Raw genomic sequence first — 17,873 nt, forward strand, 5'->3', positions numbered from 1 at the left:
CTTTAAAATCTCTTAAATCCTTTACAGTGAAGGAGGCCATCATTTAGGTGATTATCACATGACAGACATTTGCATCCTTTCAGACTTTTCAAATGGGGTCTGCATCTAGCTTGAAAAGAGGACAGTTGGACCTGAAAATGACCTTGCTGTTATGGTGAAATCATATGTGTTGGGGCTAGGGTAGGTTGGGAATTAGGTCTTCTTGATGTGTTTGATAAAATGGGTGTCATTTTTTTATTCATGGTGAAAATAGGGGATGGCAAGCACATGCCTGTGATCCCAGTGGCCCAGGAGGCTGAGGCAGAAGGATTGCTAGTTCAAAGCTAGTCTCAGCAAGTTAGCGAGACCCTAAAATACTTTTAACAAAGGGCTGAGGATGTGGCTCAGTGGTTAAGTACCCATGGGTTCAATCCCTAATACCACCAAAAAAAAAAAAAGTGTGGCAGACAACCTACCCATGTGTCTGTGGTGAGGCTGCTTAACATCAGGGGCTAAAACCCAAATACTTAAGAATCTCTTGACTGGCTCACTTATTGCTGAATTCTTCACATTTCCTCTGACTGCCTGGGTTCCTCAAATGTATGTTTTCCTTTAAGTCAAGGAGTGAGAGACTAAGTGTGGTTTCCCACCCACCCACCCACCCACCAACCAACCAACCAACTAACCAGCTTGAGTTTCTCTGATTAGCTTTCTGTATAGGCTTTTGAGTGGGATATTAGTTGAGGAAAAAAAAAATTTACTATTAAAAATAAGTAAGAGGGGCTGGGGTTGTGGCTCAGCGGTAGAGCGCTTGCCTCGCACGTGAGAGGCCCTGGGTTCGATCCTCAGCACCACATAAACATAAATAAATAAAATAAAGATATTGTGTTCAACTACAGCTAAAAAATAAATATTAAAGAAAAATAAGTAAGAATACCTATTATAGCAGTTTTTAAGAATTATAAGGTGATTATGTGTTCTGATATTTGCTGCTGGTTGTTTAAATTTGCCTCACTTTAATATAGACTTTTTAAAATTTTTTTCTACGTAACAGTGCAATAATGCTTATTGGGGAAGTTCAAATATTACAGAAAATTGTTAAAAAGTAACAACTTTGTAGTTTTATACCTATAAGCAGTCATAGTTTATAGTTTGGTATAACTTCTTCAGGGTCCTCTTGTTCTTTCCTTTTAAGTAAAAAAAAAAGATTTTATGATATGTCTGTTCAGCAGTGTTTTCTCCCACCTAGTAACAATATATCATGACATCTTTCCATTTCTCTGTTTTACTCATTTTCTTTAATGATTTTATGATATTGAATGAATAGGTGATGTGTCATTATTAAGTGCCCCATTGATGGAACACAGATTTTTATTGGTATTTTACTATTTAAAATAATGCTTCCCTTTACTGTTTACACAGTTTATTTCACTTCATTTGCTGGGCAAAAGCTAACATAAAGGAATGGTGAAAACAATTGGTTATTCATCTTTTGTTGATATTTTACTTTACTATTTTAAATTTTTTAATTAAAAATTTTTCTGTCTTTGCTATTGATAAATATAGAAACAAAAAATGTGCATATGTCTATAAATACATTAAGAACATCTTTGTCAGAAAGCAATGTATGGCATTGGGTCTGAATAGTAAATTATCACTGAGAAGTGAAGTGGCTGGGTCCAGAAGTGTATGTTTATAATTTTGATACATATTGCAAAAGTGTTTCTTGCTTTCCTCTTCCAAGATTGTACCAGTGAATAAACATTCCTTACAAAGTGAATAAGGGTACTTATTTTTTCTTTTCATTGCCAAACACTAGGCATTTTCAATATATTTGTTAGTGAGGTTAGTAAGAATGATTGTATAAATATACATCTATTCATGTTATTATTATATAAACTCATATTCATATTATTGTTAAATATACAAACACATACATTAAAATGTAGCTTGAGGAGTGATATGATTATACTTAAGTTATCTTGGATCTTGGGTGCAGCTTATGTGTATTGCTGTTGGGAACATCCCAGCTGTCCCACTATTGCCTTAGGGTATTCAGATATGGGGGGTGCTTTGCAGCAGTATAGAGATTACTTTAGGGTGAAAGCTGCAAAAATAGAAAATTCGTGTGAACTAATTAAGAACATTTAGTACATGGTAAGCTGGGTATGTGAAGTACCAAAATAAATGGTATAGATAATTTGGAAAAGGTCAAGTATCCAAAGATACTGAAACCAGATATGTCAGTTGCAGTGTTTGAGCACCTGAACTCTTAAAGGAAACTGAACTCAACACATTTTTTTTTTTTTTAGTATTGTTACATAATATTGTGTGAACTTATTTTTTGGATAACTTTTCATTTTCATGTAACACACACACACACACAATACACACACATACTTTCTCTCCTTAAACTCTTTGAAGGTGAGTCTCAAACATGTCCCTTTACTCCTAAATATATCAGTATTTTCTAAGAACATACATAACCAAAGTATAGTTATCAAAATCAGAAAATGTAAGTTATAATACTGTTACCTTATCAATGGTAATGACATTTCATAGGTAACCCCAATAATGTTGTTTATTATTATTTTTTCACTAGTTGGTGTCTGTTTAGTTTCTTATTAATCTGAAACAGTTCTATAGCCTTTCTTTGTGTTTTTTGACCTTACAGTTTTAAAACACACAAGCCAGTTATTTTGTAGAATGCTCCTCAATTTGGATTGTCCAAGGTTTTCTCTTGATAAGATTGGAGAATGTTTCTATGGCAGTAATACCCACAGAAGAGCTGTTCTTCAAGGCATGAGAGGTGTACACCTGATACCACTGTGCAGTGCTGGTTTTTGTTAACTCTGAATACTTGGATGACTAGATTTCTCCACAGTAAGGTGTATCCCTTTATAATTAATAAGTAATTTGTTGGGAGATAATTTGAAAGTATGTAAAAAAATCTCCCATTCCTCATTACTTTTTTCCACTAGGTTTTACCTTTGTTTAGAACTACGTTGCCCTTTTCACCAGTACTGAGGGTGGTGCATCCTCTCTTACCGGGGAGGTCAGATCTACACTGGATAGCCAAATGGTGGGGGATTGTAAAAGGAATTTAAGCATTTGCAGAGTGACTGGTCTTGAATTTTAAGACTGCATCTCTGAGACCCAGTGTATCTATGACATGTCTTTCAGGTAGAGAGGCTTCTTACTTTCTCCAAAATTTGATAGTAATTTTTTGTTATTGTTCCTGTTTTTGATGTTGACAGTTATAAAAACAAAAAGTGCATTTTGAAATAGTGAAAAATGTAGTTATTCCTTTCAAAAGCTATGTCTGCTGACCTTGAGCAGAATGAAAATATTTCTGGGTACACTCAGGAAAAAAGGATGCTGATATGTCATAAGAGTGTTTGCTGGGCAGTATATGGGATGTATTTTATGAATAAAAAAGGCAATGTAGGGGCTGGGGATGTGGCTCAAGCGGTAGCGTGCTTGCCTGGCATGCATGCGGCCCAGGTTCCATCCTCAGCACCACATACAAACAAAGACGTTGTGTCCGCCGATAACTAAAAAATTAAAAAAAAAAAAAAAAAAAAGGCAATGTAGGAAGTTAGATTTGAACAGAATGAAGCCTTTTGTTACTCATTCCTCTTTCAAAATGTACATACACTGATGTTTTTATTTGAAATGAGTTTCAGTGCTGTCATGTTGGTGGTGGTGGTTGCTTGGGTCTTGGGGGCCTTTCACAGGAGGAAGTTAGAGTAGAAGATAGAAGGGTCTCTGATGAATCTCAATGGCTGGGTACATTGTGAATCAGGAGGAGCCATGGTATAGCTTTTTCCATATTGTTTATTTTATTTTGTGGAGCACAAATTTTAAAGTCCCTGCTTAGCAGACATCAAATGATATCATTAGTGCATATTTGGACTGCTGCTGCTGATGGGAAGTGCCGGGTAAGGTGGGAGTTCCCTGACTTGTTGTGGAGCCATCAGCATCTATTTACACATGCAGGCCAAAACCCTTATCTCCTTTTTCTGTACCTTCTAAATCTAGGAGGTTCTCTTTTATAATTATATTATTTTTTGTGGTGCTGGGGATCGAACCTGGGGCATTGTGGATGTTAGGCAAGTGCTCTGTCACTGAGCTACATCTCCAGCTCTTATAATTACAGCTTAAATTTCTACCTCTCTGGAAACCTACTGCCTTATACTTAATTTTGGTCTTCGTTATTTCTTCCAGGATATGGACAGTATTCTTAACTGAACTCCTTGCCTCAAATTGGCTTCTTCTTGTACCATCCCCATAGCCACAGTAGGGACTCTCTGTTGCCACCAGAATGAAGTTTGATTTCTTGAGAGACCTTCATTATTTTGTCCCTGCCTTTCTTTTCTGCCTCCTCTTCAGCCAATCATTAGTGCCATTGTTATCTGTCTTGCAATTTCTTTTTCCTTTTTCTTTCTAATATGTGAGATTGAACCCAGGGGTGCATTACCACTGAGCTTACCCACCCTTTTTATTTTTTATTTTGGTACAGATTCTCCCTAAGTTGCTTAGGGCCTCTCTTCTTTCCTCAAACTTGTGATCCTCCTGCCTCAGCCTCCTGAGTTGCTGGGATTACAGTCATGCACCACCTTGCCTGACCTGTCTTGCAGTTTCTTGATCTATCACTTTGATGCTGACTGCTCTGCTAGAAATGTCTTTTATCCAGTCAGTTCTTTTTTACCTGATTAAGCTGGTGTCCCCTCTCCTCCAGCTGTAGCAGGTGCCTTTTCCTTATCCTTAGTGCCCTTCTCCTCTCTCATAACCCTAGTCATACTCCCAAGAATATTGTAAGAGCTGATTTTCTTTTCTGTCTCCCTCCTAGCTGCTGAACACCTCAAGATTATCCCCTGTGCCTGGTGTAAGCACCTAGTACTGACTGCAGACGAAACAGACAGCATCCACAGGGCACAACTCCACAAGGAGAACCTCTGAGGTGTTAGAGCTTTTCAGAGTTGCAATGTGCTGCTTTAGGAGAGGGGACTTTCCTGGTTCTGAAGTGTAAGGCAGGGTACATGAGACAGTAGGTAGACACATAGGATTTTTCAGGTATTTTACTCTGAAATTGAGTCAGATCAGTTTGGAAAAATGAATGGAATTTATAGATTGAATATGTAGCTGAACTTATTTGAAGAGTTCATCCGTAACAGGTATAAACATTTATGGTAAAAAACTGGAATTTGTGTGTGTGAATCTAGTTTCAGGCTTCAGCCACCATCTCAGCTCCTAATTCCACTTCTGGGTCATGATGTGTGGTGATTTGAGCAGTTGATTAATTGCAGTTTGTTCATTTTAAAAATTAATTTTACAAGTAGGCAATGTATGGACATGGTACATATTCAAAAGTTATAAAAGGTATACAGTGAAAAATAAATTCCTTCCACTTTCCTAGTACCATCTCAAGCAATCCAGCCACTCCATCCCCCTTCTCTGGGTCACCCATTATTGCCTGATTCTTGTCTCCTAAAGATAGACATTTATTTGTGTGTGTATACGCAAGTGTATATGTCTATATATTTTAAACAACATACTCTATATTTTTCTGCAGTTTGCAGAGCGCTGAACAATGTGTCCTGGTGAAAGTGCTCTACACCTTCATGTAGAGTTCCACTTTCTTTCACCTTCAGATGTCCATATCACATTTTTTTATATGATTGTACATTTTGGTTCATTGATCAGTTCCTAGGAGAGGAGATAAAGACCCATATTTGGGAGTGGCCATGCTTAAAGTAGTAGCAGGGGCAGAAAGAGGCAGAGATGACTTGAAATGGGAAAGTCATCCAACATGATTCAGTGATAGGTTCTTCACCTGATATTTGGCTCTGAGATGCAGTCCTGAACTTTTAGAAGGAAGTCTGTAGCTCCTGAGCTCTAACACTATCACAAATTCAGTTCTTACTTTTTAAGTCTTGCTAGAAGATGAAATATTTGCTTCCAAAGATCTCTAGACTTGCTGGTATGGCAGAGATATTTTAACATTAGTTTTCACACATCAAAGCTTTCGCTAATAGTGTTATTCTCCAGTGTTTACATAACTGTTTTGTCTTGCCAGATAGATTGTGGTTTCCTCAGAGGCTGGAGCTGTGTGTATCTTATTCTTAACATGTATGTCACATATGCTTTAGTGAGTGAGTGGAAAAGACCATTGTGTAAATTGCATTTAGAGATGGGGGAGTAGAATCTAGTATCGATTCTCTTTTACAAGGCCATGCATTTTAATTTTTTTTTTTTTAAAGCAGACTACTGTGTGTTTTAAACAGATATTTAGTTTCTTCTATATTCTAGAACATTCCCTAATGCATCTGTTAAGTGTCAGTAGATATTTTAGGTAGCTAAAAAGCAAAATATAGTAAGATGTTGTGGAATACTTCCACCACCCCAAAGCTGTTCTTTGGTTTCAGGAATCCTTCCTCATTGTTGGGAGAGTCTGTGTGAACTTGTCTGAGTTCCAGCAGCAGCCCCTGGGGGTGAGCAAGCTGTGTCCCCTGCAGAGTGAGGTTTCTATGACAAAGGCAGCTCTGGTAATTTCAGAGAAATTAAGAGGGCTATTTGCTGTTTGGCAAGTGTATTCACTTTAACTGTGTACTCTGTGTGTTCCAGAAGGAAATGGGTTTACTCATCAGCTGCCTATTTGCAATTGCCATTTGTTTCCAAGTAAGGGAAGATTACCAAAAATGTTTATTTTTTAGCTTATTCAAATATTTATATTTTCTCTAGCTTCTTTTCTGAAGTATTTTGGTTCATTTTTTTCCCCCTGATAAACAACTGCTGTTCAAAATTTTTCATTCCAGTATATTATAAATTTAGTCTTTGAAAAGGTATTTCTTCAAAAGGTGTTTGGTAAGTGAGATTTCTTGTAGATCATCAATACATGCCAAAGTACAGAAAATTGGACTTCAATAATTGGCAATTCTTCTCTGATCTTAGAAACTGCAGTATAAAAATTGATATCCTAAGGACTCATAGTCTTTCAAAAAGGAAGCCTTGGGTAGAAGGCAGGCTCCATGCTATTTTATACTCCTCCAGACTGTGGCGTGGCCAAAGAGGTCACTTTCTCAAACCTCCTGGCTAGCTCTTTGTCACCTCTTTCCATGCCCTAGTCTGCCTTCCTCCATCAATTTCATCTCCTTCCCTCTCCCTTTCTCTCACCCTTACCACACTGAGGTGCTTTGGTGTTAGTCTTGTCCCTTACTCTCAGCACTGCAGTTAGGGCTTTTGATTCCTTTCCATTTTAAGGGCTCAGGTTCCTGGTTAGCTGCTCTTCTGTTTGCAGGAAAAGAGCTAGAATAAAGCAGACTGAGTTTGGCTTTGAATCTCTTAAAATTGAGGGCCATAGGACCACTAGGTAGATGTGTTTAGTAGGTAACTGTACATGTGGAAAGACTGAAGATAGAGACTAGTTGATAATGAGATCACATTGTGGTAAAATTGGCTAGGACCTAGTATACTATGAGAGAAGGAATTTATCATTTAAAGAGGACAATGGACCTTTCCTTGGAACCGAGGTACAGAGGATGGATGGGCCCTCCAGCAGATCTGCTTGGTGCTGAAAAGAAAGCAAGATGGTTCCTCTGTTGGCTGAAGAGACAAGAGCATTATCTGAGAGTAAGGAAGAAGGGAGGGCAGTAGTGAATCCATAAGGGTCTGTGAGGTTTGGAGTGAAAAAGAGTAGGGAGGAGAGGGACCACTGAAGAAGGGATTGCTGAGCAGGATAAAGGCAAACCCTGAGACTGGAGGTCATCCTGGTATAAGAGCACCTTCTCTCCAGAATGTGATTACTTGCAACAGGCTGGGCAGCAGTAATAGAGTAAGGAACAGTCAGGATGCTGGCGTTGCCTTCTAAGAGTGTAGATGAGGAAGTAAACCAGTTCAGGTTGTCAACATCACTATGTCAGTAATGCCCTTTGGGAGGCACAGACTGTGGGAATGTGAAATCAAGTGGTCTTTTCTGGGCTGGAGGAGAAGGAAGTAGTTTAGTTGGTCACTGTATCCCAGTTGTAAGCATAGCCCCTTGCTCATGTATGTGCCTCATAAATATTGACTGATTTCCAGTAGCAGAGATGAAGAGTTTTGTAGGAATCGGAGGTGGGTAGTCAGAGATAATAAGGGGATATTTGATACAATGGTGTTTTTGTATTTTCTTTGGTTTTGAAGATGGCAGGAGACAAATGAGTTAAGGGCCAAGGCCTCTGTAGAGTTCTATGTGTCATTGGTGTAGCTGACGTGAGACCTAGCCATTAGGAGAAGTTGTGAACTTCAGAGCAGAGGGGACTGTGCATATGAAAGAGATGTCTGGAAAGGACATATGATCCTGAAAGACGCTCATCCCACTGTGAAGCCCTGCCCATTAGGTGATGTAGAAACTGAATGCTGGGTAAGAGAAGAGGTCACTTCTGAGGAAAGTCAGATTAGGGAAGAAGGTTAAGAGGCTGAGAGTGTGGGAGGCTGTTCAGAATAGTGAGGTTACCCAAATGGGGGGTCAAACAGGAAGACTGTGACATTGCTATCAGTAGCACAAGAGGGTTTGTGTCTGAATCCCTGGGGTTGGCAGTAGGTTGATGGGAAGTATAGCATGACCGTAGGAGAGCTACTCTGGAGTGACTGGGGTCTGCGTTTATCAGAGGGAATCTGTCAGTTTAACAGGTACATAACATAACAGGTGTGGTCTGTTAGTTATCCTGTTTGATTCTCATGTTGTATTCACATTCTACAAAGCTTGAAAAGGGTGCTAATTTATGTAAGGGTCTCCTGGTACCATAGTTCCAAATCTATTTTTTCTGTGTTAATTTTTGTACCTTCCTTTGATAAGTGGTCCTCTTCAGAGATATCATGGTATAGTGATACAGTCAATGATAAATAGTATAGAACAGTAAATGCATTCTCTTCATGTTTTAGGGCTCATTCCTGGCCCTTGACTATAGCTCTGTATCACCCCCTGGTGGCAGCAATATTTTTGTGACTATTAACACTTCTAGCCAAGGTATCACTGATTCACTGATATGATGCAGGGAGAACATTTGTTTTGGGCTTTTTGTTTGTTTGTTTTGTTTTTTTCTCAAAGGTATAGTCAAGTTTATTTAGGAATGTAGATAAATACTCTAGGGAGAATGAAATCAAGAGGGAGAGACCTTTGGGGTGTAGCAAGGAATATACACTCAATGTGGGCTATCTCCAGAGGGAAAGATAGCCAGAATATTTCTTTTGTGATCAATGTGTAACCAAATAAAGATTTTTAACAGTTGTTTGTGTACCTACCTAAATAACAAAGGAGAGTTTGATATTCACATCTCTATGGTGTTTAGCTCAGGGACCCCCAGATAGAACGTGGAAGGAGAAATTCAAAGGGGGAACCAAATATACTGGGTTGATCGAGTCCCCCTTCTTATCCATGGGTGACAGCACCCACTGCCTTAGCTGATACCCAGGGGCCATTCATTCCCTATAGTCTGGGATGATACTTTTCCTCTTTCATCTTTATTAGATACACCATTTCATTGACATTTTAAAATATAATATAAACATATTTATCTCCTTAAAAAGAAGATAGAAAAACTCTGGGACCCTCCTTTCCCACCTGTCTTCCATTCTTTCTAGTTAAGTTTTGTTTTTTAAAAATTTAAATTAAATTTATTTTAATTGATATATTTTTATATCAATATAAAAGTTGTACATATTTATAGAGTACCATGTGATGTTTCAATATGTGTATACATTGTATAATGTTTAAATCAGGGTAAACAATATCTGTCTCCTCAAACATTTATCATTTATTTGTGGTGAAAACATTCAAATTTTTTCCTTTTAGGTTTTTGATGTATGTAGCACATTATTGTTATCTGTATCACTCCACCATGCAATAGCACTCCTGAAGTTTTTACTTCTATTGTCCCCCAACCTCCATTAATGACCTTTCTGCTCTGAACTTCTATGAGATTTACTTTTTTAAATTCCATATATGAATGAGATCATGAAGTACTTGTCCTGTGCCTGGCTTATTTCATGTAACATAATTTCCAGTTCGCGTTGTTGCAAATCACAAGAGTTTACCCTTAAAAAACTTTTTTTAATGGCCGGATAGTATTGCATTGAATATATATAGTACATTTTCTTTATACATTTATCAGTTAATAGACACTGAGGAGGTTTCCCAGTGAATATGAGAGTACAGATATTTTTTTTAAGCTTAACAATGAGTTCTTGCATTTCTTTCTTCCCACTCTTTTTCCATCCCACTTCTTTATAGCTCTGCCAGTCATAGCTCTCCACCAAAACCACCCTATGACCGCTGAATGGGAGAAGGGCACTGTAGTTACAAAGATTCAAAGGCAGGACAAAGGATATATGAAATGTAAGACCTCATTGAAGATCTTGAAGGTTGGAGCAGTTCAGAATTTCCCATGAATTCTGTATAGCAATAGGGCTATATTTATTGTTGTTAGTTGGTTCTATTAAGCCAGGCTGGTATGCCAGGTTTGATAGTTACTGGTGTTCCAGGGATGTCTTATTGGTCCCTTCTGGATTCTGAGTCACTTGAGAAATAGATCCAGAGATTAGATAGGGATTCCAAATATGAACTTTCTTAGCCATTGTTAGCTTTCCATTACTGTAACAAAATATCTGAGACAATAAATTTATAAAGAAAATAGGTTTGTTTCAGCTCATGTTTTTAAAGGTTTTAGTCCTTGATTGAGGGCAATGCTGCTTTAGTTCTCTGATAGCATATCATGGAGGGACCCTGTGGTAGAACAATTGCTTACCTCATGGCCAGTAAGCAAAGAGGAAGAGGAAAGAGCCAGGGTCCCACAATCCCTTTTCTGGGAATGTCCCCAGTGACCTATAGACCTCTCACTAGGCTCCACCTCCTTAAGGTTTTATCACCTTCCAATAGTGCTACCCTGGGAACCAGACCTTTAAAACATGGGCCTTTGGTGGACATGCAACATCTAAACTACAGCAGAGGGAAAAGCTGTACTAGAGAATATGGCTTAGATATTCCATGAGAATGCCATGCCTTGGAATCTGTTAGGTGAGTGTGTGTGCAGAACAGACCTCCATCCACCAGGCACATAGAGGCCCTCAGAGCTTGACTTGTATCAACTAGACCAGGTGTTGGAAAATAGTTATGATCTGTAAATCATATGTCTCCACTCCTTGGTTCTTCATATCTTGCTCTCCAGGAGTTCTCTGTTGATGACTACATAGTCTTCAGAAGGATTTCTGAATCCTAGATTGTAGGGTTTAGGGGAAAGGATTTTGGGGATACTATTCTGGACATCAGATAGAGGTGACTGATTGGGTTGAATATTTATCTAATTGAAAATTCCTAGGACTGCTTCTGACTATTTAGATTTTTTTGATAGTTGGATTCTTTGTACATATGAAAAGCTCATGCATTGATTAATAAGCTAATTAATGAAATCAAGCTATTGATGTCCTTTCTGTTATCATAGGTCTAGTGTGTTTGTTTCTTTCCATTTACAGGTTGAGTATAAGCTGGGATTCCAAGTAGACAATTTCGTGGCTATGGACATGCCCCAGGTCAACATTTCTGCTCAAGGGGAAGTTCCACGCACTTTATCAGGTCAGTAAGTCTCAAAGGCTGCTTAGTATTCTGCCATGTCCCACATCCCCCAAAGTCATTTTACTGATGTATATAGTGTGTCTTAGTTTGATAAATGTAGCACATATAAGTACTTTGAAAGCACATTTTGTGAGTACTTTTTTTCCACTGTGTTCTTAAGTTGTTCCCTCTTTTCCATCCTTCTAGAGCTGTCTGTACTCAGATCTTCCCTCTTTTTCTGAATTGCTGGCACTGGCCCCCACATGTCTGGTCTTGCTTCTTTGTTTAATGCTCACATCTCACACTGTGGCCTGGATGGTCATTGCATGCTCACATCTGATCACATATTGTCAAGCCCTCAATGCTACCTGCTCCCATCAAACAAATACATTCCAGACTCCCCAGCTTGTGTCCTGGATTGTTTGTCCTCTGCCCCTGCCTGCTGCACTTGCCCAGGCATTCCAGCATTTACATACAGTTTTCCATCCTTATTGCCAAGCCTTAAACCATCATTTCCTTTTCCCCCCCTGCTTCTACTTCTACAAGACTCAAAATCTGCACTGTTCTTTTTCTGCCTCCTTCTCTCCAACTGTTGAGTTTTTCTTCTGTTCTCCCTTACCATAGAACCTTACATTCAATTGGTCTTGAACTGCTTATAGTATCTAACAGTTCCTAGGTGCCTAGCATGACAGCTGGTGCAGGATAGATGCTAAATACTCTCAGCTGAATGAATCAAAAATGTGTCTTACTCATACCAATGTAACTGCTTTTGAGGTAACTTCTTAGAAAGGCTCTTGAAGATGTGAGGTTTTAAGAAAATGGAAATATTAAAAAATTGAAAGTATTGGCTACAGCAGTGTTGTGAAACTTTTTTTGGCCATCTTACTGTGATTAATGACATACATTAATCTAAGCACAGGAAGGCTGGTTAACTTTTATAGGTCTGTAAAGAAATTTCAAAATGCTTGAATTTATGGTATATTCTTTTAGATGGAAGAAGGATATATTCTAAATTTATAGGAAAAAAATCTTAAGCTGAAAGATTAAAAAAAAAAAAGATGTACTAAAGTCTGTTATCCCATCATTACAATAATTGGTTAAAGCCAGTTTCTAGAGCTTAGGATGTAGCTCAGTGGCAGAGTACTTGCCTGTCATGCCTGAGGCCCCAAGTTCAATCCCTAGCACAAGGGTTGGGGAGCAATTGCTATTTAGAAAAGTGATCTTTTTAATTCACAGTTGAGAACTTATCAGATTTCTGTATAGGTTTATATTTGATGTTTTCATTAGAAGGAGTACATAATTACATTTTGGTACTGAGTTGTCTTTACTTTTTATCATGTAATTTTTGTTGTTTCTGGTGTTGATGTGAATGATAAAGTCAGCAGGGTTTGCCTTAAGATTCTGTAGTTTTTGTGTATTCAAATAGCAGAATTTATAAATCATGAGCTGGGACAGCGGTGCACATCTGTAATCCCAGTGGGAGGCAGGAGGATCACAAGTTCCAGGCCAACCTCAGCAAATTAACAAGGCCCTAAGCAACTTAGTGAGACCCTGTCTCAAAATATAAAATAAAAAGGGATAGGGACATGGCTCAGTGGTTAAGCGCCCCTGGGTTTAGTCCCCAGTACCAAAAAACAAAACAAAACAAAAAAACTCCTCCATGAACAAAAGTTAAAAATAATTATCTCTTCATTTGTGTCTTGATTTGTTCTTCAGCATTAACTTTTTTTTTTTTTTTTTTTTAAAGAATGAATGAAATAATGTCTTGGAACTGTGATGGTCTGAAAGTTTCTATTTAATTTATTTAAAAATGTGTTATTTTTGTTTTATTGCAGCAAAAATACAATTCTAGAATGTTGATTTTTTTTTTCTTTCTTATTTTTCTTAAGACAGTTAAAATAGTTTATTTTATTTCTTTAAACAGTGTTTCGGGTCGAGCTTTCCTGCACTGGCAAAGTAGATTCTGAAGTTATGATACTAATGCAGCTCAACTTGACAGTAAATTCTTCAAAAAATTTTACAGTCTTAAATTTTAAACGAAGGAAAATGTGCTACAAAAGTAAGGAATTTATTTAACAAAATGTATTTTATGTATATGTGAAAAGGTCAATGAGAAACTTTGTTGTCTTTGTACACATTTAATTATGACCAAGTCTTAATTTTAGTTGCAAATGAGAAAAGAAAGTATACTAATAGATATGAAATTCTGAGATAATCCCCAGATAATTTGTAGCTAGGATCTCATTTAGGCCCTACCTTGCTTTCTCAGAATCTTTTGTCAGAAGGGTATTTCCATTAGGAATGTGAAATAGTATTCAAGTGTCTGAAGAGGTCAAGAAATAAGATCAGTCTGACAGGAGCCTCCTAGTAGCTGAGTGTTACTTCTTTCCTTTACAATGTACTTTTATGTATAAGCAATGCTCTGAACTTAGATAGACCTGGATTATAATGACAGCTCTGTTCTTTTAGGAATTTGGGATAAGTTACTTAACCTTTCTAAGGTTCAGTTTTTGCATCTGCAAAATGGAAATAATACCTATTTCAGAGGATTTTTTTTAAATAAAAAGGTTATTTAAAGGTAGCCTAATACATATAATATTGAATGTGGGTACTTAATAAATGTTAGTAGTTTTGATTTTGAATTATATTAGCTGTTATTCAGGAAATTACAGTAGGGTGGTACAACTCTGTAATCCAGCTACCTGGGAAGCTGAGGCAGGACGTTGCAAATTTAAAACCATACCATCCTGGGCCAACTTCATGAGATACTGTATCAAAATAAAAAACAATAACAAAATAAAGGGCTGAGGCTGTAGCTCAGTGATAGAGTGCCACTTGGTTCAATACCTAATATCACCCCCACACACACCCACACACACAAAATTATAGTAAATATGAGAGTTCCAGCATGCTAGGTCATAGATCAAAGAGTTGTCCTTAAATTTTATCTAGTCTAACCCACTCACTATAAGCTACAAAAAGGTAAAGTGACCTGAATTTTCAGGGTCACAGTTGGTTAGCATCTAAGATAATATCTAAACTACTGAATACTTACTGTGTCTCACTTGCTTTATATTATATCCAACCCATTTAATCCTTAAAACAGCCCTAGGCAATTTGTTCTCCTATTACTTCCACTTTTAGAAGAGGAAGCTGGGAGTCAGAGAATTTGACTAACTTGTCAACATCAGACAGCTAAGTGGTACAGCTAGGAGGCACACCTGTGCTTTTAATCTCTTTGTTACATTGCCTATTATCAAATTTCCTATGAAATTAGTACTAAGTGTTTTAAAACATCTGAAACTAGCAAGTGGGTTATAATGGCTGATTTTAAGATGCATTCCAATAAAAAAGTTGTACTGCATTAAAATAGACATTTTTGAAATAAAAAACCATCTTTAGTTTTAATGTTAATATATTCAGTTGTAATGTACCTACATTCATGCAATTTTACAGTCAAAGGGGACTATAGACTTTCCAGTCTAAACTGGTCATTATATAATTGATATGAGGAAGCTGGGCCTTAGAGAGGCCACCTAGGTTTACATAGCTAGGTAGTAGGATGTTGAACATCCAGTTCCTGATCCCCAGGTAGGTATGCAGTGACTCTATCATAGCGATTCATCTGTTCCTTTTAAAGACAGAATGATGGCTGAAAGTGGTGTGGTCTGTGGATCCCACCACTGCCAGTATCAGCTAAGGTTAATGATCAACTAATATTCAGAATGATCCTGTACCTTCTCCATTTTATTTAATGTATACATGAAAATTAACATTAAAATTCCATATGGGCATAATTTTCTACTCTATTTTAAATTTAATATAATACCACTGTGTTATTTGGTGTTCATTCTTTTGGCCACTCCAACTATCCGATTCATGTTCATGAGTATTACTTATTATGTGATCCTGATGTGGTATAGGTGTTACTCCCTAGAAAAGTTCCTTTATCATATGGAGGTGGTAGTAATGTATTTCTCAAATTTTGTTACTCCAAGAGTCCTTAGAGCCTCTATGTTCTGCTAATGTGCTCTATGAACCCCCATAGAGACAATATAGGATGTGGCCAAGCTTCTTGACCATAGAAATCACTTTTCATTGAGAGTGTATATGTAACACTGATATAGACTTTTTGATTGATGACTGTAATGATGATTATCAAATACTAAAGTATTCATTATTTTGCAATAAATACCCCTTTTTACTTAGTACAGGCAGTGTTTTGATAGAGCACAAAACTGTTGAGGAAATTCAGAAAATCTTAAAGTATTTAAGGATTACATGGAAAATAAAGAATCTCTAAACTATGTTTTATCTCCACCTTCAGAACTTGAAGAAGTAAAAACTTCAGCATTGGACAAAAACACTAGCAGAACTATTTGTAAGTGTTACTGTGTTATTTTTTCTCATTATCGGGGTGAAAAATTGTTGATTGCAAATGAACATGATTGTACGAAGCCTTATGAGTTCCCAAAAGTTTGTCAAATTAATATTGCTATTTATTTTGCTGATGTTTATAAAGGTTAAATGAAACTACTAGAATATTGAATATTTTGAGAAGCAAATTCATACATATTTTATACAAGTTAGCCAAAAAGCGTTTAGAAGGAAGAATTTATATTGTGTCTTTTCAAGTGGTTATAATTAAAGAATGTATGTGAAAATATATCTAAGTTCTTTATCTATTAGGACATGATTGGAAGATATGATGTGTGGCCTAGACCTGAACTATAGCTAATTCCATCCAAGTAAAAGTGCAGGCTTAAGGATAGTGCATTATTTAAACCCACAGCAGAGACTTAATGTAGAGTTTTATTGTCGGTATTGGTTTTGTTTAGATGCTATAAGTTTGTTTATTTTTATTTCCCTTTTTTCTGATATAGACACCTCATTAAGTCTTATTTTTCCTGAGGTGGTGTTAATGGAAATATCTTTAAAGGGTACTAGATTTTTTTTTCCATGAAAGTAGTCTTTAAAAAATTTTAAGTGGAAAATTTCAAATATACAAAAGTTCAGGGTATGCGCTGATGAACCTGTGTGCCCACCACCCAGTTTTAATAATGGTCAACATTTTGTTAGTGTCCTGCCTTTGATCACTTATTCCTAGGGATGGGTTAGAGTTTTTTTTTTTTTTTTTAATTTATTGGTTAGAGTTTTTTAAAAGCACATCATAGGTATCATATCATTTTACTAATAAATACTTTAGTGTAGGTCTCTTAAAAAAGGTCTTTAAAAAATAAACCCCCAAACCCAAATGACTTACTCATTTTAATTTATCACATGAAAAAGTTAATTCCTTGATGTCTTCTAATAGTCCATGTTCCAATTAAGAAGTGTGTCTGTGTCTCTGTCTCTCTCTCTCTCTCGCTTGGTAGGGGGATTGATCACAGTGCTTCACATATGCTAGACCAAAAATTATCTCTTTGTAATTTTTTCCTGAGTCAGGATCCAGATGAAGACTATACATACTGTGTTTTGTTGATACGTATTTTATATTTGTCAGAAAACACCTCCTGTCTTATAGAGTTTCCTGGTGTATATTTTTTTCTCTTTTTTACAACTGGTAGTTAGGTTTTATGTGTGACTAGGTTCAGGATGAACTCTTCTGGCAAGAATAGTTCATGGGTGGTTGTGTGTTACTTGCTGTTTCATCTTTTTATCATCTCAGGATGCATGGGGTATCTGAATGTTCTAAAGTAGATCTTTTTCTAAGGTAAAATATGAGATTTGTCTACCCATTAGAATGTTTCAAGAATATTTCATTTGAATTCATCTCCGAGAAGAGAGAAAACATTTAAAAAAAAAAAATGTTACTGCTTCCAAAGTTTACTTTTAAGATTTGAGTTATTTTACCCATTTCTTTTATGCAGGTAGGATGTTACTTCTTATGATAAGCAGTATTGCATCTTCTTGACCTGTTTCTGAATGTCTGTGTCTTCCTTGCGCATTCTCATCTTCATTTGCATCTTACATAATTCATCCATTAAACGTTTACTGAGAAGCTAAGATGTACTTGGTTGTGTGACTGAGGTAGAGGATTATACTGTGAGCAAAACAGACCCTGCCCTTAAATGCTTACTGTATTGCAGTAGGCAGCGGTAATATCCCCATCCTATGGTGGGCTCTGTGGTAAGGTGAGCACCGAGACCTTTGGGAACTCCAAGGAGGGGCACATAACTTCCTCTGAGGGACATCTTAGTGGGGAAAGTGACAGGAGACCTGAAGGGTAACAGGGTGGTTAAAGGTGAAGTGTCAAAGTGTGGGGATGAGAACAGTGCCTATGGGAGCCTGGAAAATTGGAGGTAGA

The 17,873-nt window shown here is 37.1% G+C and overlaps 1 protein-coding gene across 2 annotated transcripts in view; it reads left to right on the forward strand.

Annotated features, from left to right (window-relative positions):
* Nucleotides 1-17,873, forward strand: part of Ryk (receptor like tyrosine kinase) — an 87,000-nt gene that overhangs the window by 28,610 nt on the left and 40,517 nt on the right. For both annotated transcript variants that reach the window (XM_027933740.2, XM_027933741.2), the window contains exons 3-5: nucleotides 11,488-11,587; nucleotides 13,491-13,625; nucleotides 15,894-15,947. In XM_027933740.2, the coding sequence (XP_027789541.2) occupies nucleotides 11,488-11,587; nucleotides 13,491-13,625; nucleotides 15,894-15,947 (289 nt within the window). The remainder of the gene's footprint in view (nucleotides 1-11,487; nucleotides 11,588-13,490; nucleotides 13,626-15,893; nucleotides 15,948-17,873) is intronic.

Source organism: Marmota flaviventris, chromosome 8 (genome assembly GCF_047511675.1).
Source record: "Marmota flaviventris isolate mMarFla1 chromosome 8, mMarFla1.hap1, whole genome shotgun sequence".
In the NCBI taxonomy this organism is placed as follows: domain Eukaryota; kingdom Metazoa; phylum Chordata; class Mammalia; order Rodentia; family Sciuridae; genus Marmota; species Marmota flaviventris.